This window comes from Siniperca chuatsi, linkage group LG20 (assembly GCF_020085105.1).
Source record: "Siniperca chuatsi isolate FFG_IHB_CAS linkage group LG20, ASM2008510v1, whole genome shotgun sequence".
Classification (NCBI taxonomy): domain Eukaryota; kingdom Metazoa; phylum Chordata; class Actinopteri; order Centrarchiformes; family Sinipercidae; genus Siniperca; species Siniperca chuatsi.
Window position 1 is genome coordinate 7,859,083 of NC_058061.1, and position 22,536 is coordinate 7,881,618.

A 22,536-nucleotide genomic window follows, 5' to 3' on the forward strand; every position below is an offset into this window, starting at 1 on the left:
AGTCTCAAGTGTTGAAGTTAACCAACGGCTGAGCTCTCATTAATCACACAAAAAGCAGAGGAACCAGGGGGGAGCTGTCCTAAATCCCAGGGACACACGCACGCACACTCCTTAAAATAACTGGGACCATCATAAATGACACCACAAAACCTTTTTAAATAAGGCTGCAGCATTACTCAACACTTCACAGTACTCGATACAGCTAAAATAAGAGGACTGGAAGACAGCACAAAGGCTGAAGTGGTGAGACGGGACAATGCACGAGCTGTTGAATGGACAGCAGTGATTGTTTTATCCTATGTGTATGCTAATGGCCTGGAGGCTATGCTGTGTTATGCAGGGCTTAATCTGACTTTATGTGATGACAGGCAAGTATGGAGGGCAAATATTATGCCAGCTGCGATGCCGGGTGGTGTTCAGAGCATCCAGCCAACCACAGACACATGGTCCAGTTTTATTGTAGAACGATCCAGAACTGGTTTATTTTACTCAGCTCAAATCAAAACCTTTTTTTTTTCCTCTTTAAAAACAGCCAGCGTCTTAATGCTAAATGTCACCTGAGACAATCTAGTTTCCTTTCCTAAAATTGGATAAGAGACTACATGAGCAGATATTCAGCATGACTAATCAATGTTGCAGTGTTACATAATCAGAAACGTGTGTTGCATATCTCTATTAGCTCCAAATTTGGTGATTTTAGGCTGAGACTCTGCTGATGAAACTCGCTCTAAATCCAGGCTGAAAAGGTAAAAAATGCACAGTGATCAAGCTCTGTTGTGTTATCAATTTGGGGATACATTTTGTCCAGACAGTAGGTATGTGTAAGAGACAATCAGTTCAGAAACCATGGTGTTAAAAAGCAGCCAGAAAACTCAAAACTGTTTTGGCAGGTTGTTTGGTCTGGGGATGGATGGAGCACATTTCCAGAGAATGGATGCCTTTCCAATACGATATTTGTTGGAGAAGGGACAAAAATGTTTCCGTATGATGACAAACCTTAAGAAAATAAATTGAGTCGAGAGAGACAAACCAGTGCTGAAATAGTATTTTTATTAAATACTTTCAAGATCCAAGTTCGAAGAATAGCAAAGCTATGATGAAGACCAACTAACACTCAGACAAACACTTGATAGTCGTCAATTCATGGTTGTATTTCATTGTACATCATGATCATGCAAAAAAACTCCAGCATCCATGTGAAGGCTGGGGGAGAAAGCGCAGCCCAATAGTATATCATTACAACGCAGGGAAAACGCTAACATCGAGGGCCTCATACCAAGCTACGGCTCCTGAATCCTTTTTTTTAAAAATTTTGCGTTTTTTTTTATATTTTTCATGTTACCTATTCAACATTCTGGATGGAGGAAGTTCTTATTTCAAAAGATGCAAATATCATATATTAACACTAGCTCCATCCTTATTCAGGTAGGTACATGGTAGAAATGCGTAACTGAAACATGCATATAACTAGGTCTCCCGCTCTGGTTCAACAGTGTAGGTCACAAAAACCTGCACACCCACACCAACTCTTTCTCTCTCTGGCTTTCAAAACTCCTCTCAACTGAGCAGGCACGATTTAAAACCACCAAGGGTAGATTACAATAATAAATAATTTAGTCCCGATCAATCTATGATCACTCACTCAATGTATAATTTTGTGTTGTCTTTACTTCCTCCCACTTTTCACTTTTTTTCTCTTCTGTGTGCGAGGGAGAGTGCAGAACTCCAGCTTGGCAGATCGGCAAATTACCAAACGACAAGTTAACAGCAACATCGACGACAACAAAAACTCAAACCAGTAACACGGGAACAGAGAAACAACAAAGAGATACAAATAAGCATCTCAAGAGTAGGGACTCGTTGGTACACAGGGGGGGACGATATCAGGGGGGTTTAAGATACCACTGTCGCGGATGGATGGAGACAATTAAGCAGCACAGCAAGGGTGGCACTGTGGTCACACAGCAGTGGTGCAGATATGTTACAAAGCCTAAACACACCACCAGGCGTGCGTGTGTGTGTGTGTGTGTGTGTGTGTGTGCATATGATATGAAGAGACGGCTCACAGCATTGTGGGATCAGGAGATAATAACACTATGATGAAGGTCTTCATGTTTAAAAAGTCGAGAGTCTCGTTGGGCAGAGGGGTCAAACTATTTTCAACCTGTTATTTCTATTATTCCCCGTCTCCAAAAACAGTCTTACGGCCATGGGACTAGAGCTGGTAGCCCACATGAGTGTGTGTATTCATGTTTGTCGTGAATCATTAAGAGCTACCAATATTTTAAGGAAGTACTTTAAGGAGGAGAATTAAAGCAAATTGAAATCGATGAGGAAAATGTTGCTCCTAAACTAGATGGGGGTCACAGAGGTCATGGGGTGGTTCCCATGTTCAGATGCACAGGATGAGTGTCTCTTAGATACATGTACATATATTACACTTTTCTACATATATCTATACATACACTGTATTTACACAGTGATTATAAACAAACCAGGCCCTTGCAGAAAGCAGAGAAAATGAGTGGGAGGGAGGGTTAAAAGAGGGAATGGTTTAAGAGAGAAAAAAAAGGAGAGAGGGTGAATGATGGAGAGGCGGCGGGCAAACATGCAAAACGCGGATGCCTTCCCCAGCCCACCCTCTCCCTCCACTGCATACAGACAGAACGTGTTAACACCCGCAGGTTAGCTTTAAATTTGCACAATAAAATCCCTCTTTTTAAAAACTGCTTTAAAAAGGAGCCTCGAATATAGGACGAAAAAAAACAAAACCCAAAAACAAAATAAAAACAAAAGTTTCGGTTATTCACAGGAACGCAAAGGGAACAGGTTGCTAAAAGCACAACAAAACATGTAACCGTAAATCAGACACCCCCCCCCCAAAAACCCCAAATCCCACAACAACACGATTTTCCGTTCGGTCGGAAAACAAGCACACAAACGAAAACACAAACACATTAAAAGCCTAAAGTTCTACACTTTGGTGCTTCATGTTTTTGATATCAAGTTTCTCTCGTCATCAAGTTCTCTGACTGAGCCAACTTGATTTTTCCCCCTCTGGAATTCAGTTGGGGAAAATCTCCCTACATCTTTACATCAACGTCCGGGTAACGAGCACAACACTTTCTACCCGGTAATCCCTAGAATGCCAAAAAATGTGTCCAAAATCTCAGCTGCTAACCTCACACTCCCTTCTGTTTCTCCCTTATTAGATAGTGAATATAAATGCTTGGTTGGGTTTTGGTGGTTTCTGATACATCTAGTCATAATTTACACAGCATATTCATAACTCATACTCATAAACTGTCACAAGTTCAACTGTAAATCCTCTCCTCACGCAGGACGTCTCATCTCGCGCGGGCAGAAAAAAGATGGCTGCCAGGGGAGGGATAGAGGGCAAAGACGCGCCCTCCAATCAGGCGCCAGATGCATGCATCATCCCATGGGGGCGGTGTCTTGTGTTCAGCCGGCCCCCAGCAGGTCAAAGGGGGGACAGGATTGGTTGGTATCGTGGAGAGGGATGCGATCTCGCCCGGCCGGGCTCCTGGCACTAGCCAATCCACGCAGAGGACGTGCCTCTTAAAACACGCTCGCTGAAAAAAACTGCCCCCCAAAACACACACTCCAGTAGACTGGAGGCTCAGGACCACTGGGAAGGAGAAGAGGAACAAATTAGTTTTTGTTTTGACAAGAGGCTTCACTAGTGGCTACTGTGGCTACTGTGGCTGAAATTGTCTGAAATGAACTCAGTACAGTTTAAAGAATAATTCCAGTTTATTACTGGATCTTATTTTGGTAGTTTTGGCCATTGTTTCTATCAGTAATAGTAACTTTGTATTCAGCGAGTTCATTCCTGAGATGTGGGGAAGATGCAGGACATTGCCAAAAAGAAGTCAGACGGGACAAGAAACACGAGCAGTCAGACGATCAGACAGGTTTTTTTAAAAGTATTTTTGAGGGCATTCTTTGCCTTTATAAGTAGCGTACTAACAGGAAATAAGGAGAGAATGAGGGGGGGACTTGACCTGTTGCGATTACATGGCAACTCCAAAGTCAAACTTTTTTAGAGGAGAAAATGAAGATGAACAGTAAAATTATTACCCAAACTGTCCGTTGGAGACATCTGTCTAGTTTACAGACCAACTTGAACTTATTTACTTACTTTAACCTACCGTTCTTACCATTCTCAATAGTTATATACATACAGTTTTTCTGTGAAACGAGGGGATTATTACCCCATTTATTCTACCCCCATTATTTTTTGCCCAGCGAGACTTTCTTGTAGTGATGTGGACGTGTTCCCAGTGCAATGTTATTATAACCAACAGAACTAATGGCCAAAGGTATGAAAATTAGACCCAAGTTGTAATAAACCAGAATTGTTCCTTTAAGACACAATCTATGATTCAAACGTTAACAGGGTGAATCACTTTCACCACCACAGTCAGGAATCTTCAAATTTAACACGTAGTGACTGCTTTTCCCCTCATTTGTGTGAAACTATGTGTGTGTGTGTGTGTGAGGCGAGTACCTGATCACTGTAGTGGTGCAGCAGGCGCTCCTGAGCAGTGGAAGTGAACATTGAGCCACTTGCCATCGCGACGATGCCAAACCCTGGTCTCCTCCGATTGGCTGGAACGAGGGCGGCCCGTGGTGTCCACAAACTGTGTGAGCCGAATGTAGGCGATGCACGCAGCATCCTCGCCGATCAGGTGCACGTGTGGGTTGAGCAGGGTGGTGTGTACGGGCTTGCTGTTCTTGCTTAGCACTGGATAAAACAGAGACAGGCAAAATGTATCCAGTCATCCTTAAATACCAGATAGACCAATGGATGGATGTTTTTTGCTTCTTTCCTGTATATAAAGTGTCCTTGGGTTACGTGAAAGGTATTATTATTATAATTATTATTATTATTATTATTATTATTATTATTACAAAAAAAGATACCAGTTTAAGCTGATGAGTCATTTAAAAATGCACAATCCACAAGTAATGGCTGGTCAAGCTAAATGGGAGAAATATAAAATCACACCTCCTACTATGTTTTTGTGCGATTTTGAAAACCTCCGAGACGTGATTGGCAGAAAGACAAGTGAGGAAAACTCATAAAGGGAAACTGCTGCACATTATTTGAAAGCTGATGTATTAAAATTCGAAACACCTATCAACTGCTTTGAAGGAAAACAGTGGAAAAAGTAGAAAATAACAACTAACTACATCAAATTTCAGTAGCTAACTGTAGAGCTGAAACAATTAGTCGCTTAATTAATCGGTCAGTTGACAGAAAATTAATCTGCAACAATTTTGATGATCAATTAGTCATTAGACATTAAGTTCTTTTTCAAGGAAGAATACCAAAAAATTGCTGGCTACAGCATTTCAAATGTGAAGATTTCCTCCTAGTAAACTGAATATCTTTGGGTCATTTTCCACAATTTTCTGATATTCTGACATTTTTTAAACTAAATGATTAATAAAAAGTATTGGCAGATTAATCGGTTCAATGTAACTGTAGAGTTCACTACATGGGGACTTTTCAAATATTTGTGTTATTTATTTATTTAACTATTCTTCACAACATTGTATATGAAGTATTAAAATTAAGAGATGAGAAAGTATCATGAATTGACAACTGTTTATTGGTAGGCAACATGTGCAACATATTTCTATTTCTAGTAGGTTATTTCTATTTCACCATTTTAATTCTACTTAATTCTTCACCTTTAGTGTTTACTCACAAACTACTTTAATCTGCTCACTTTGCTTTTCCCTTCAGTTCTCTTTTCCTCACTGCACACACCTACACCTCTGCACACACACGGCTTGCCTCTCCTGCCTCTTTCTGTTTCTCTCTCCTGGTCACTTTCTTCATCAGTGACCAGGAGACATTCTCTAGTATGTTTTATAAAGTCGCCCAAAAAACACAACTTGCATTTTGGATATTTTCATCCACGATTCCGTTTTCACAGCAGCAGGTGAGCTCCACGTGGAGGAGACTTGTTGTTGTTAATGATGTATCGAAACGATCCAACCAACCTGGTAGCGAACGACATCGGCACCAACCAGGCGTATACACTTTTCACTGTTGCTTTACCTGTTCTGTGCTTGTAAAATATCCACTGTGTCCGCGTCTTCTAATGTAATACCAGTCTTTCTCTCTCTCTGTGTGTGTGTGTGTGTGTGTGTGTGTGTGTGCGCGCAAAATGCAGTCGCTGGCTGTTAATATACCTGGGCAGCATTGCGTCATCTGATCGGCTCTTCTGATCGGCCTTTGTAGAGACCACCGATCAAGCTATTTAGAACAAATATCGGCCGATAACGATTGTTGGCCGATCAATCGGAGCACCTATACTTTTTGGTGATCCTCATCCTATCCCAGAAGAAGCTTCACCTGGCTGGTATTCTAGGCTGATTAAAATAAGACGGATGCGTTGTGTGTAAAAGAGGAGACTCACAGTTTTCAAAGTAGAACTTGTGAAAGTCCATGCCCTCCACCAGGTTCCCCAAGGCCTCGGGTTCAAAAGAGGTGAGTCCAGGATCACAAATCCTCCTGGGGAGGAGCAACGAGAAAGAAAAGAAGACAGGTGAGAAACTAAGAGTGGGTGAAAAGACATTAGAGCAGAGAGAAAGACTCTTGAGAAAACAAAGAGCAAAAATAAAAGACAACTCTAAAGAATGCTGTTAGAACATTACATAAATTCTTCTTACAGAAAGCACCGAATCCCTAACTCATCCGCTGCTTTTCATTTTACACATGCAGTTGTACTCACGTGTAGGCATCGAAATCTCCATTGTTGATCGCTTCAATCAGCTGCTCCGTTATCTTGATGATCTCCTGTTTACGAGCTACAGAAAGAGCAGGAGAGAGACAGAGACAGACAGTTAAGATAAATGGTGAGAAGCCACTTAGAAGGTGAGACAACAATTAACTATGGTGTGGTTTTGTTTGATGACATTTTCTCTCATCACTTCAGCTCCTGCCTTCCTTCAGGCTCTCTTTCTCTGTGGCTACAGCTCCTACGCTCCTCTTTAACCTCATCGCTTGGTCCGAAGCAGCTTCCTAACTGTGGCTCGACCTCATCACTGTCTGTCGCTCTGCTTCTCACCTTCTGAGCAACACAAAAACTGCTACTCTCTGCTGTGTGAGCCCACACTGCCACCAAAACAAAAACTACAATTGTGCTTGTAAACACCATAAGCTTAGTTTGACCATAAGTCTTAACTCAAGGTCCATTCAACCATAAGCTTACTTTTGCAACTGTTCACTTTCAAGACAAGGTTCATTTTCTAAAAAAACATGAAGCTCCATTAAAACTTAAATGGCATGATATATTTTGTGTTATATTTACAGCTGCCTCTGACCAAGTTTTCTAACAAACAAATAAAACAGGACTGTAATCATGTCAATAGATAACATTTGCCCCACATTACTGTCTCCCATCAAGAAAACCCAGTCATACGAATGACCCTTAAATTTACTGTTTAGAAATATTAATGAGTAGTGTTCTGATGCCTGAGAGGTGCTTGTTACTTTTCCACACATTACACATACAATTTAAAACATCAATAAAACCACACGAAAAGTTTCAACATTACATAACTCTCCCTTCTACAAAAAGCCATCTTAAAAGGATAAGGATTTTCTTCTTGTCAACAAATCCCATGAATGAACAATGAACTGATCCAAGTAACAAGTATTATCTGTGTAGCCAAAGCCTGATTATTTAAGTCCTCTGTACCATAGAGCTCCATTGTTGTCCAAAACTATAAAAACATCAATGAACCACACTGTTGCAAAGGGTGACATGTTCCTTCATGAACGTGACGTGAACCTGGGCAATGTAGATTATTTAGACTCAATCCCACATATACCGTCCTGCTGCCTTAAATACTCACTAGAGCACCAAATATGTATTTATCCGCGGCTGAAAACAGTCTCCAACAAAAAACTATTTACTCATGTTTCAGTGACGTTTGCTGAAAACCACAGTGCCCAGCTGTTTAAGAATATTACTTGGCCTTTAAAAAAAAATTATCTGTGACCCATTTTGAAAGATTTACATCTTCAGTAAATTGGGATGTGATTGTGTTTGAGAGCCACAGATAGGGTAGGGAAGTCAGAAACTATTGAGAGACCACTAAAACATTGTTGGTTTTGGTCTTCTGATGGGACTTGGTCACCAAGTGATTATCCTTCAGATCTTATTTTGGTAACATTATGCCAATTTTTCTTTACTTGTGGCCAATGTTAATTAACTGTTTAAAGACCTGAACATGTATCAAATATATGTAGATACATGTCAAGTTAGTTGCCTCATTTCAAGTCTTAAAACAGGAGAAAATGACCTGGAAGGAAGTAAAACAGTCTCACCTAATTGAGATTTTTTTTGGTGAGATTCTCAAGATTTAAAAGGAGCAGTGTGTAGGATTTAGTGGCATATAGCAGTCAAATTGCAGTTTGCAACCATTTGAATACCGCTTGCCTCACCCTCCCCTTCCAAGCGTGTAGGAGAAACTATGGTGGCTGCAAAACTCATGAAAGGCCCTATCTAGAGCCAGTGTTTGGGTTGTCGATTCTGGGCTACTGTAGAAACATGGCGGTGCAATATGGCAGCCTCCGTGGAAGGGGACCCTCTCCCTATGTAGATAAAGACGGCTTATTCTAAGGCAATGAAAACACAACGATTCTTATTTTCAGGTGATTATACACTGATTAAAACATACTTAGAAATATTATATTCCATTTCTGCCAATAGCTCCTCCTAAATGTTACACACTGGACCTTTAACACCTAAATGACTAAATGTTATGATGGACATTATCTGCAGGCTGCTTTCTTTATTCCTGGGCAAACTGCCATTTCAGAGATGCAAGGTTTGCAACAGCTACAGTGAGTAGACGGCAAAGGAAAGCTGAGGACAGTTAGTCAAGACTGTGTTCTTACTCTGCTTAGTGTTGTTTATAGCAGCGACAGTGTTGCTCCCTAGTGGAGCGGCAGGCATGGAGGACTGTGAGAGCTCAGAGTCAGGGCAGGAGCTGTTCCCTGTGCTGTTCCATGCCATGCGCTTTACGTCATGCGGTGGAACTGAAACACACAACCGATGGTCAACAAACACAAATACATGGATGGATGACAAGGATGACAGAAATGTAAATGTGATCATCCACACACACTCATGCAGTAAAACAAGCACCAAAAAAAATGACAAAACTGAACAAGAGACAAAGCTAACATGGGTTAGTATTTAGTAAAATTAGTGAGAAATAAAGAACACTCAAGAGTTAGTGTGGGTTCGTGACAGACATGCAGATGGGTAACATGAGGACAGGATGGCAGCTGGAAGCGAGATCAGTACAGCTCTGATTGTGATGCTGTGTGATGTGGAAGTCATTTAACTGCCTGCTCTGCTCACATCACTCTACTCATAATGTTCATATATATTAACAAAAGCCTCGTCTGATGAACTGCAGCACCCAGCAAAGAGAGGATCGAAGCCATTGTTTGTTATTAGCTCATGTTATGCCTGTGGGGGAACTTAGCATGTTCAGGAAGGAAGTAAGGAAGGCGGTAGTGGACAGAGGACACAGGAGAGAGAGAGAGAGATCAGACTGTCCTGTAGTGCAGGTGTGTCTGATGAGAGCAGGAGGCGAGGACAAGAGGTCAAGAGATGAGAGGAGAGATTAGAGTACAGAGGGTGGAAGATTTGTGAGAGGAAAGAGGCAAGATAACGACATAGCGAAGAATGGCGTATTAGGGAGACATGGAGAATAAATTAGAGAGAAGATTAAAGAGAACATAACAGAGAATAAAGCATTAGAGTAGAGGAGAATGGAGGAAAAAATGTGAGGACAAAGAGAAACCTGATGTGCATGGTTCCAGTAAAGTCAGACAGGCAGCAGGGCCTGTCAGACTGGGAGGCCGGTTTAGGACACCCAGCTGCAAGGTAAGCAAGGCTTCCTCCAGCTGGAGCTGTCACATTAGGAGGACAAGGGGATAGATGCAGTGATCACCAAGAAACACACTCACACAAACGCGCACGCACGCACACACACACACACACATTTCAGGGTTCCCACAATGGCCCTAATGAAAAATTCCACAACTTTTATTTTTATGTTTATGACTTGCCATAATTAGATCAGATTGCCTCTGTGACCTACAAAATTAGCCCCAGCTGTTTTTTTAAAAAGTTTGTTCTGAGCACAGTGAAGTTACGTCCAGGTAGTGAGGCAGTTAAGGTGTAGTCTTGCTCTTAAGAAGTGAGCACACAATGTACAGTATAATGGATATACACAGCAGGAAATGGCCATCTGCAATCAGTGTGTAAAGCAAGTAGTAAAATTCATTCTAGTAATGCATCCCAGTTAAAGGAATATTTCGGTTTATTACAACTTCGGTCTGATTTTTGTAGTTTGGGCCTATTAGCTATGATAACATTGCACTCCAAGTAATTGCTGGGATACACTGTGACAGAGCAACAAAGCAAAAAACACGAATGGTCAGACAATCATTTATGATGTAAACTAGGGATTTATTAATCCAGCCAGTATCACGGCCGATACCGACCTTATTGAGCAGACTGGGTATCAAAGAACGTGGCGATCCACATTAAATACAGTTTCATCGTCATTATAAAATTCCGTGTTTCCGCCAGCAGCCGGGCTGATGATTCAGACTGTAGTTCCATAGATGTCCCTGTCCTCATTTTATCGTACAGAGAGAGAAAAAGTCGGATAGGTGCATCCTTACTGTTAACAAGCTAACAGTTTAGCCAGATTATCAAAACCACTTTATTTGGAGGTAAAACTGACAGGTAAGTACGGTAAATAAAATCTGAACTGGAAAGTCAGTCTGTAAACTGTGACGGATGTTAATAACGAACATTTCAGTAATCGTTTTACTGTTAATCTGTTTATCCGCCAAATAAGTCTGGTTGACCTGGGCCCTGTTCTTGTCTTAACGTACCTAGGCTAACATGACTGTGTTAGGCTAAAATGATCCTGTTCATTCTCATGCTGCTCAATTTGGTTAAATTTCATGTTTTCTGGCTCCAGTCTTTTAACAGTCAAACAAAGTATAACTGACTTTGTCTTTCTTTATAAAAGGGCGGGTTGTCTATTTTATTTTGTGGTGTATTTTTTTATTATATATATTAAAAAAACTCTAAATTGCAATAATTACATCACCAGATCATAATGGTTTCTCAATAACCTAGATATGTTCTCATCTAAGACTACCTCTAAGAAAACAGTTCATTTGTATCTAAAAACGGGTTCATATATGGGTGTTTTCTCTAAAATGTTTCGGTCATGAACTGTGAATAAGCTTGCTGCTCAGACAACAGCTGCAGAAAAAGCTTTGAAGAACTGAACAATCCAGACTTGGGCCAAATCATCAACAATCAAATCAAGCTAAGTCTGTTATTGGTGTACAAAGAACACTACCCTGGGGGTTTGTTTAAAACCTGACTGCTTGTGTTTCTTGACCTGTCTGACTTGTTTTTAGTGATTTCTGTGTTCCCAGATCTCAGTGATTAACTTGTTGAGTACAATGTTATTTTTACCAATTGGAATGATGACAATCCAAGTAGTAATAAAAAGGAATTAACCTTTAAATAAATAAAATCAATCAATATTAAATTCTATGATGTTCCCCAAGTTTTCCTTAAGATTGTTCTGGATTTCCCTGAATGGAGTATATCAAATTTGAAAAACAAACAAACATAATATTCCACAAATTCCAAAACCAGTGGGAACCCTCAAAAAAAAAGCTTGGTGGATCAGAGTGAGGGAGCTCAAAGATGTAAGACGTCATTGCCAGTGACTACAAAAAAGCCAGCGTGGGAGTGGGGAGTGGGGAGTGGGGAGTGGGTGGGGGTGTTAGGTCCTTGCCAGTGGCTACCATATAGCTTCTGGTTGCCATGGATAAACTTACTGGCAGGTGAGCTTTGAGGTGAGGGCAGAAGTGGGGGCATCTCCTCTGTGGCGCTGCTCTGACTCAGCACCGAACTGTCCGCTAGAACAAACACACAAAACGCAGCCAGACACACAATAAATACATACATACACACACCACAGGCACACAGTCAAGAGTGTGAGAGACATGTGTTGTATCTCAGCACACCTGCCAGTCACTACAGTCAAATACTCACACTTCACTAGATGGGAGACAGAGAAAGAGAGAGCGGATAAGAACTGGAAAAGGGGAAGAAAACACTTGAGTACCTTTCCTACCTTTCATTTCCTCCTCGTCGTTGGTGGCATTGCTCTCTGTTGATCCCTGGAGTGCAGAGAGACGAACAGAAAGATACTGATGTTAACAGCCGGCCTCTAGTCCAACAGGCTTGAGAGTGAAGCAGCTGCGTGATGCTCGATGCTCTGGGCTTTCAGACAGACAAAACACACATCTCACCTTGACTCCATCAGGAGGGTTGTGCACCACTGTGCTCTGAGATTCCTGCAATGCAGAACAGAACAGTTAGTCCAACACATGATAATCCTGCACCAGTGCCTCTCAACTGGCTTTAAACTGGGCCCCATGCTTTACCTTAGCCATGAGGTCATAACCTAACACAACAACTCCTTCCAAGTAGTTGGTTTGTTCTCCAAACTGTCAAGAGCACCCATGGCTAGGACTGGGAGATAATTTATTTATTGATATTATGATTTAGCGCTGCAACTAATGGTTATTTTGACTATAGATTAATCTGCCAATTATTTTATTGATTCATTATTTGGTCTATAAAACGACAAAATAGTTGTCGATTCATTCTTTTGTTGATCGTCTAATTAATTAATTGTTTCAGCCCTACTTTTATTTGATATAATACATAAAAGTGGAACACAGTTCTTTGAACATCAATAATGTATATTAGATTTGCGTACATTTGCCATAACATAAAATCTATTGGTAAAATATTCTAATTCATATTCTGATACTGATTTCAACCACATCGCCCCGGCCTACTTTGGAGTCCTGCACCACCAGTTGAGAAGCACTACCTTACCACACCAGACAGTGTATTATGTAACCATACCAGTATAAGATGTCATATGTAATGCATGCTAGTAAAGCGTCTTAAAATCACAACATGCGAGTTCTGAATAAGAGCACAACAATAAAAGTTTGGCAGTAAGGTAAGGCTGTCAATAGGGATGTTAATGGTGGCGTGATAAACAGGTTAGAGGTAAGAGAGATGTTTGGATGGGCTAAAAAAAATTTGGATGACAAAGTAAGATGTTAGGATAGATGGTTGCAAGGCGGTGTTGACTTTAGTGAGAAAGTTAGGGGATAGCTGGTTATGCATGGGAGAAAAGCGACTAACACAGAGGCCATTTCATGATCAGACTAAATTCTACTCAGATGTCAGCAGCCGTGACTAGCTAAACCAGGACTCTAGAGTTCTCTGTGCTGTCACTTTAGAGGCATATAATCCTAAAAAAAAGTTCATGCTCCTTAGAAATCCAAAAGGTGCACATGTGCTGAGATTCAAAGCAATGATGTACATGTTTAATCATTTCCAAAAAGTGTCTTATCTGCTTTGATTCACAAACACATGTGCACCTTTGGGGTAAGATGGCCAGAGGATGGGTATTGCTGGGACGGGGAATGTTACGGTGCAACACCTCCTGGATGGTAGATGAAAGATGACAAGCAGCGACTATGACGATGGAGGATGAGGCACAACGGGCTACTATGCAACTACTGGGGGAGTTAAGAGGCGGGAACCGACACTACGGCGGCCTACTGTACCATCTGGGCGTTGGTTGCCATGTTGGTGTCTTTCAGGGCATTGATGGCGCTCACTATACTGTTCTTACTGTTGTTGGTAGAAGGCTGGGATGAGAACGCAGACACTCAAAGTGAACACACACGTTACACACATACACACACACAGATGCATTAGAATTATACGCCTTTTAGGGAATGGGGCTAAAGTTGGTCGAGGCTCCCAGGCGGTTGAGAGTTAACAGGGTAAATGAGAGGGTGAGTGCCACAGAATGGCCTCTAGATCATCCTTTTTACTGCCTCACTAACTCTCTATGCCTCCGCCACTTAACTGCACAGAGACCCCTGGGGCAGAGGAGAAAGAGAGGGAGGCAGGAGGCAGGGGGAGAGAGATGCTTAATAGCAGCAGAGAATGAAGGAGACTGCTCGGAAAAGAGAGCAGCAAACCTCTGACTGAGACCGACTGAAGGTGAAAGAATAAAACTAACATAGAAAAATAATTGACTGATAACTATAAACACGCGACTGGAACTGGAAAAAAAGCAGCTAAACAGAGTTTCTCAAACTTATGGATGGGACTACAGGAATTTTGGGATCTAAAAAACAGGCCACAGAAGGTTGAGAAACCCTGAATCATAACATAATCCAAATAGAAACCAGAAATTTGAGCCAAAAAATAAAACTGTAAAAATATCTGTACTGTATGAAAAATATACTGCCCGACATAATATGAGGAGAAAGTGAGCTTGAGAGAGACACAGAGGTACAGAAAAAGAACAGAAGTTAAACAAAGGGGGTCAGCTAATAGAGGAGAGACAGGACACAGTGTAGTAGAACAAAAGAGGGCAGAGAGGTGACGAGACAACCTTACCTTAGCAGAATCTGACTTCTTGTTGAGTAAACTTTTGCATGCTGTAAAAAAATAAACAAACAAACAAACAAACAAAAAAAAAAACAGGATAGAAAGAGAGAAACAGGTATAAAACTGATCATCCAGGCCAATCCATACAATTCTTTTTCAGCTTTTACAGAAATCTGCAACTTGACCAAAAACCTGGATCTACTATTTATCATATCTATGGAACCCAAATACCTGAGCCTTTATGACAAAGTAAGTCAGAGAATAACATGCATTTAATGGATTTCCTGGTTATTTTTTCCTTGGCTGTATAAGTTGCTAACCTCTGCAAAACCCATTCAACATCATAATCCATTCATTGCCATCTGGGGACAAAAGAGAAACCTGATGGCAAAATAAACTTCCTCAATCCATTTCCTGTCTGGAAGACCCCAGATCTCAAAAGAGAGTGATGGTCAGACTCAAACTGCCGCCAGGACTGACAGTGATGAGCTAGGTTAATGTAAATCATTGATTTCCTTTAAAGGGCCCCAGTCACTTTTCCTCTCTGTCTAAAGCTCTCAACTGTCTGTTGCTTCCTTTTCTCTCATTTTCTATTGACACACACAGGTTCCAAAAATGTTATCTTGTGTTTCTTACCTTCCAATAAGAAATGGGAGAGGGGAAAGAGGGGGAGAGAGGGAAGGGTTGAAAGAGAGGGCTTAGTATTTCAATACAAGAGAATGGAGATAAGGGGCACATCGTTTACAGCAGCAAACAATATCAAGTGACAACTCATGCTCCTTAATTTTGGCTGTTGCGTCGATATGAAGCATTTATCTTGGCCTGGCCATGCAGCATCCAAAGAAAAATAAAAATAAAAAAGAACATTTTCATTCCACAACTAGGGAAAGGCGAGCCGATTGTTCAGAGCGCAAACATCTGCTATTCATTTGACTACACTACTTCTACCAAACAGCCATCGGGTTGCCAATTGTGACAGCATGGGACCACCACGTTCATATGCTCTCTATATATGTCCCTCCCTCCTGCTCCTCAAGAGAATGATCACCAATTTCACATGACATGTTAGGTAAAGTCAAGATGACCCACAGTAGGAGTGCTGCACTACTCAAGCAACATACCAGCTCGATGATGAACAGGGAAGGACGGATTAGGAAGCATCTGAAGTTGTATCTCCCAAGAACATTTTACAGGCTATAACCACAGGACACCCACATGCGAAAGACAGCAAGGCAAACACCTTTCTAAAAACATACAGAAATGCTTCAAACGCACACTTCTGTCACATTTTGCTCTAATGTCATTAAAAAAGGATCATCATGAGCAAACTGCCAAGCCTTGCCTCGGCCATACGCTACAGAGATGTGCAAGGAAGCAGTTATAGTAAAAAGTGCCAGGATTTTGCAGTGATGAGTGACATCATCAGAGGACCAAAAGCCAAAAAAATAAAAATAAAAATAGAGCTGGACACTTAAAAAGGAGGAGAACTGAGGAGTCCCATCTGAAGTGATGATGTCACACATGATATTCACAAAAACTTACAAATAGGCAACTTGGTCCAGTCTCAGTGAGGAAGCCCGCATTCGGAGGGCTCTAGCTGACAATCAAACCACCACAAACACCCCGAATCTCAGCGCACCAATCACACATTCCAGGAGTAACACCCGCCTCCCCATAGGTTTCTATACTCAGCTCATCTCCCCTTTCACATTTTACCTTTATCCTACCTATTCACAGATCCTAGTTACCTATGGAAAGATTTATGTACACTGTAGAGCAAAGAAGATTCTCTCGTCTGAAAAGGTGACAGAAAATCCAGTCTGTTCTACACTGTCTGTTTCTAAGGTTCTCAATCCATGGAGCCACCATCGGAATCGCCGACCTTTACCACCCGCCCCCACCCAGCAGGATGAGAGCATAGCCTGGTTTTAGTACTTTCGAAAACAAAGGAATCCATTCTTCTGTTCATAGTGAATTAAGTGATAGAATATGTCCACTGGGTATTTGACAAAGGTGGCGGCAGGTTTGCCACGTTGGCTTGTGGCATTCCTTTGTGGAGGCACAGAGACATTTTTGAAAGTACTAAAACAGACCTCAGGAGGGGGAGATGAGACGTGGGATGCCTTTAACCTCAAGGGATTCATCAGGAAGGCTGCACACCGGTGATGGTTTCAACAGTTGGCTCCGGTAACAGCACCAAAGGCAGCACTCCCAATCCGTCTCAGTCTAAACCTCTCCCCCAGCTCCTCAACATCCGCCTTTCCCTTCTCCTCCCACCAGACCCAGGTCGGACGATGGCAGCACGCCAACCCAGCTCTTGCCGGCCCCCTGCAGTGTCAGTTCCCGCCCCCAGGATACAGGCCCCTCCTCATCCCCTGTCCCAGTCCGCCCTGTGCCCGTCCTCACAGCCCCGGTCGGGGGAGAGCACAGGGGCGTATGGGGTCAGCTGGAAGTCAGGATGAAGCTTGCTAGAAGTAATGACATAACTAGTTTGGGAGATGAAATGGGGGCTGAGTGGTGGTGAGGTGTAAATGTAAAAAAGCACTTTGGAGTGCAGGTTGAACTGAATCAATTACCATTAAGTGATGCTGATGTACATGACTATGTGCATACAATGTGATAGCCTCGCATTACAGCAAAGACAACACACATCCATGAGACCCTAAATAAACAAAATTTGCGTGAGTATGCATGCGTGTGTGTGTGAATGTTGATGAAGATGCTGGCAGAGGCTGCATGCAGGAGTTTGAGAGTGGTAATGGGGTCTGTACTATGAACCAAAAAAGTAACTGTGTGTGGAGAGGAAGTGGATGGGCGTGTCTCTGGGACGTACCTTCCTGAGCCAGTGAGGCCGTGGAGGAGGCGGCAGCAGCAGAGTTGGTATGCTGCCGGCCCACTATTGGACAGAAATGCTACAGTTGGGAGGGGCTGTGCAAATTAGGCAGGTCTATCTCACGCTGTTCAGTCATGGGCCTAGAAAGCCACAGGGTGTGCTGGCTACAGCCCAGACACATCACAAGGTTTGATAAAAATGGGCTAAAGCAAAGACGTGCACCCCTGTGGTTTCCTAGGCCCAGGGTTGAAATCATTAGCCATCGACTGACCAATTACTTAGAAGCTGAGAACAAGGCTTCAGCGAAAAGAAGTCACTCTCAGTAGACTGAGATAAAAAAAACACAGAATCTTAGCAGTCACCTGTTTTTATAACACCACACTTGCCCCCAACATAAAAAAACTCATCAAAGTCTAGGCTTCCCTCTCATATACATGCAAATGCTCCATGGGCAGCAGAAAAGAGGGACACACACACACACTCTCACACACACACACACACACACACACACACACAGGGAGAGATACATTAGCATGGACAAGGACGTAACTGGCGCCCACATATAATCTGGAACATGACAGAATATCACATTTTAGTCTGCTCACATTATCAGGATGCAATGCACTCATAATCCATTATTATCAATACATTATTTCTACCATGACTCAAAGTAACTTCATGTTTCAAATCAGTTTTAATGTTGTAAGCAAGCAAACTCCTATGCAAACACAAAAACATATTGTTATTTTGAGGATGAGTGGGTGAGTGTGTGTGTGTGTGTGTGTGTGTGTGTGTGTGAGGGGGGGGTTAAAAGAGGTGCAGAGGACTCTATCCACTCTCCTTCCTCCTCTCCCTCTGCATGTGCTGCGTGGGAGGCTGAGGGCGAAGGGCACACCCACCTGAGAAGTTTCTGGACACCAGCATGGTGGTGAGAATGGCTCCCTGGAGGAGGAGAGGAAGGAGGAGAGAGAAGTGAAGGAGGTATAATGAGTGTAAAGAGTTTTGTTTTATTTAACAGGATTTCAGTTTTTCTTCTGGACTCACTGCTCTGCCTTCACCACAGTGCAGTTCTTTTCAACACCAAAATCCAGTCAAGGCTGACTGTTTGTTTGTTCTCTGTTAAAAAGTATCTAATAATTAAAAACATTGTATGTCTCGTGGTGGGGAGGTGCACCATTAAGTGTAAATCTTCACATCTCCAAGTCCCATGACATATTCTTCTATGCAAATGAATTTCAATGATGTGGGGGGGAAAAAAAGAACAACTGCTACTTGATCCATTAGTTTGCATGTACGGCTGTGAATGCAAACTACAGCAACCAGAGCTGGGTATCGTCGGATATTTCAATACTGCTGCTGATACGATACCCGAGTTTCTGTGCCCATACCAAAGCAATATTTTTTTTGATACCTTATTTTGGGAAGTATAACTATATACTTCTTTTCTACAAAACTCTTTTTTTCCATTTAACAAAAGAAGTCAAGGAAGGCCATTTATTCAAAATCTTAAAATAGTCTAAAATTGTTAACATTTTGTTTAAATCAGGAACTAAGAGATCAAAGAATTGACCAGACATTCAATGGCAGTTTTAGTACTTGACAGTTTTTGATATTCAACGCTACGTTATCATAAAAAGGTATTGAGGTTTGATGCCCAGCGCTAAGAGTAACATATATTATAAAGCTTAATATTTCAATGATCACAAGACACTTGCTCTACAATTTTTAACTATATAAGAGATTAGGGCAGCTTCACAACTAAAAAGTATAAAACTCACATTAAATAAACTGATAATTAGGTCTACTGCAAAAGTCACTGCAATATATGCACCAAAGTACACCACAGAGTCTGTATATGTTTATGTTCAACACAATCATAAAAGAGATGTATGGTGGGCAGAGGATAAGTAGGGAGACTAATTTCTATACGACAAAAGGAAGGTGTAACAAAATTTGTAGATTTAGCACATAATCAAGGAAGGCCTAAAAGCAGAAAGGTGGCAAATCAAAATTCAGGATGCGTACCTTGAGTTTTCGGCGAGCATTGAACTTTCGGAGACACTCAACAGTTTCCTGTCTGTGCATCATGGATGCCACTGTAGAACGGTGCTGCAAGGGGACACAACAAGAATTAAAACACATTACAAACTTTCAGTATTTGTGTAAATCTGTTTGCACAAAATTATAGATATTTGAAGGCTATAATATAGTAAATCTCTAGGTAGTGCGAGTTATGTTTGATGTCCAGATCTACTTGTGCACACATATTTGTACCATCCTGCGTAATTCCAATAATTCTTTTAGGTGGGTTACGTGAGTGAGTGAATACTTACGCAGACCCAAGGGTGTTTGAGGGCCTGTTCGGCAGTGATTCTCTTGGCTGGGTTAATGGTCAACATCTGGTTGATCAGGTTCTTCGCCTCTGGAGTCACTGTGTCCCACTCTGGGGACGGGAACTGAGAAAAATGTAGAAACAAGTAGCTGCAACAGTTGAAAAGGAGGGAAGTAAAGCAAACTGGAAACAATACATGTTTCCTGAAGGACTGGTTAACAGTCTGCTTCTGCATGTTTCTGGCTAATCCACACCATCTGGGCACCAGGTTTTGAGTTTATTTGTCAAAATTAGGCCGATATGAGAACAAAATTTTCTTTTTGGATTAACAGAACACATGCTTCTGGTCCAGGTCTTTAAACATTTTTTTATTAAGAGTAAACTCCCTACAAACAGGCTGCCTGAGACTTCCCCAGTCTCTGACTTGATTATCCAGAGTCTGAGAAAGAAGGCTCTCTCTCTCTCTCTCTCTCTCTCTCTCTCTCTCTCTCTCTCTCTCTCTCTCTCTCTCTCTCTCTCTCTCTCTCTCTCTCTCTCTCTCTCTCTCTCTCTCTCTCTCTCTCTCTCTCTCTCTCTCTCTCTCTCTCTCTCTCTCTCTCTCTCTCTCTCTCTCTCTCTCTCTCTCTCTCTCCTCTCTCTCTCTCTCTCTCTCTCTCTCTCTCTCTCTCAAACGCCCCTCTGCAATGCGTCAGGAGGCCCTGATAGGATCAATAGCTTTGGACCAGCTCTCAATTGGACACTATTAAACATTCAAAAACTGCTTAGCAAACCCCTGCACTGCACCCTTCACAAATATACACCTAACACACACACACACACACACACACACACACACACACACACACACACACACACACACACACACACACACACACACACACACACACACACACACACACACACACACACACACACACACACACACACACACACACACACACACACACACACACACACACACACACACACACACACACACACACACACTTACATCGTATGCTCCAGCTTTGATCTGCTGATAGAGTTTGTGTTGATCTTCATCCCAGAATGGAGGATATCCCACTAACAAGATATAGAGAATAACACCTGACAGAAGACAAAGTGAAAAAAAGATTGAGAAAGAGATTGTGTTACAATATTAGGCAAGGCAATTTTATTTATATAGCACATTTCATTATAAGTAAATTCAATGTGCTTCACACTAAAATGCACACCGTAAAAAGTAACACTTACAATAAGAATATAGTAAATTAAATACTAGAAAATGCAACGATTACATAAAAAGAAAAAAAAACACGGGAAAAACACAACAAATTAAGCGTTTTTGTTTTGGTTATCTCTAAACTCTAAAGAAACTTAAACTAAGGCTGAATGCCTTATTTTCTCTCCCATATGTTGGAGGATTTTAAAAATAATCCTGCCTACAGTTTAATTATTAACCATTAACATTTTTAAAAAGGAATCTACCTCCAAATGGTATTTTGTAAGGCTGTCACATTAATTTGACTAAGGGCAAACATGTCCAGAGTCTGATGTTTGTTTCCCACCACTGCAAAGTAACAAGCTGACTGCAACAGGTTTATTGCCCTAAAGTGAGGCTCAAGACTCACCACAAGCCCATATGTCCACAGGCTTGCCGTAAGGGTCCTTCCTCAGGACTTCAGGGGAGAGATAGCCAGGGGTGCCCGCAAACCCTAACCGACAAAGGACACAATTAACTGATGCCTTTTATTAAAATTCTGATGAAGGTTATTTTTGTGCAGTTATGTGAATGGTTCAGATGATAGTGACCTGTTGGACTCCAATACAAGACCAGACTATGACAGTGTAGAGTCACAAGCAAATACCCGTTAATCATCTCGTCCCTGCTGGAGAGTCAGCCAAATGCTAGCAGCTCGGCTGTTAGCCAAGGCACAATGGCTGAAGCATGAACTAGACAACAATATTCTTTGGCTTCCAAGTGGACAAGCGGATGTGCATCTATACAGACCTACTGTATAAATGAGGGAGTATTCAGCAGTGATTTGTATGTTTAAGCAGATAAACTATCGAGTGCTAAACACCCAGATAGAATAACAGATCAAATAATGGGTCCAGCACATTTGATGTGTGTGTGTCACTGTTTGTGTTTTCTTACCAAACCAAGCCTGCTGGTCTCCCTGCACTTCAATAGCAAGACCAAAGTCTGCCAGCTTCACTGCAGCTCCCTTCATCTTACTGGCCAACAACAGGTTCTCAGGCTGAGAGAGAGAGACACACACACACACACACACACACACACAGTGAAGCAGAATGTAGGACAAGAGATCAAGACAGTGAGAGACAGATAGTGACAGGCACTCTTCAGTAAAGCTCTTTCTTAGAAATATTCATATTTGATGCATTCGACACAGCTCGTGTGGGGGTGGGGTAAAGGTGTGAGAAAGCGATGGAAAGACGGGGGATGTAGAGAGAGGATGGGTGGTTGAGAATCTCCACAATGCCTTATATGGGCATGGGTTCGTAGCCATAGAAACCACTCGGGAGTCATTTAGGCAGCGCTGCAGACTGCATGCTAAATGGAAAGTGTACTTAGCGAGAGGCAGCATGTGTGGCAGTGTTCTAAATGGCCGTTGTTTGGGCAGTAAGACATAAATGGCCGCAGTAAAAGCCCACTCAGGATAAAAGGCCAACAAATCAGACAGGCAGCACTCGAGGTAATAGCGTTATTCTCCGACAGAGAGCACACACACACACACACACACACACACACACACACACACACCCCAAAAGCCGCCCCC

At 41.9% G+C, this 22,536-nt stretch overlaps 1 protein-coding gene across 21 annotated transcripts in view; it reads right to left on the minus strand.

Annotated features, from left to right (window-relative positions):
• Positions 1-1,030: 1,030 nt before the first annotated feature.
• Positions 1,031-22,536, minus strand: part of LOC122867283 (calcium/calmodulin-dependent protein kinase type II subunit gamma-like) — a 36,982-nt gene continuing 15,476 nt past the window's right edge. The window contains exons 7-23 of one of the 21 annotated variants that reach the window (XM_044177874.1): positions 21,894-21,996; positions 21,367-21,450; positions 20,748-20,842; positions 19,758-19,880; positions 19,450-19,533; positions 18,324-18,366; positions 17,425-17,487; positions 14,601-14,641; positions 13,754-13,837; positions 12,413-12,457; positions 12,226-12,280; positions 11,936-12,016; positions 8,945-9,085; positions 6,771-6,846; positions 6,456-6,550; positions 4,532-4,768; positions 1,031-3,649 (exon numbers count right to left, since the gene is read on the minus strand). In XM_044177874.1, coding sequence (XP_044033809.1) covers positions 4,536-4,768; positions 6,456-6,550; positions 6,771-6,846; positions 8,945-9,085; positions 11,936-12,016; positions 12,226-12,280; positions 12,413-12,457; positions 13,754-13,837; positions 14,601-14,641; positions 17,425-17,487; positions 18,324-18,366; positions 19,450-19,533; positions 19,758-19,880; positions 20,748-20,842; positions 21,367-21,450; positions 21,894-21,996 — 1,446 coding nt within the window. In that variant the 3' untranslated portion in view covers positions 1,031-3,649; positions 4,532-4,535. Of the gene's footprint in view, positions 3,650-4,531; positions 4,769-6,455; positions 6,551-6,770; positions 6,847-8,944; positions 9,086-9,113; positions 9,971-11,935; positions 12,017-12,225; positions 12,281-12,412; positions 12,458-13,753; positions 13,838-14,600; positions 14,642-17,424; positions 17,488-18,323; positions 18,367-19,449; positions 19,534-19,757; positions 19,881-20,747; positions 20,843-21,366; positions 21,451-21,893; positions 21,997-22,536 lie in introns of those variants that run through there. The other 20 variants (XM_044177875.1, XM_044177881.1, XM_044177876.1 and 17 more) reach the window with 20 other exon arrangements.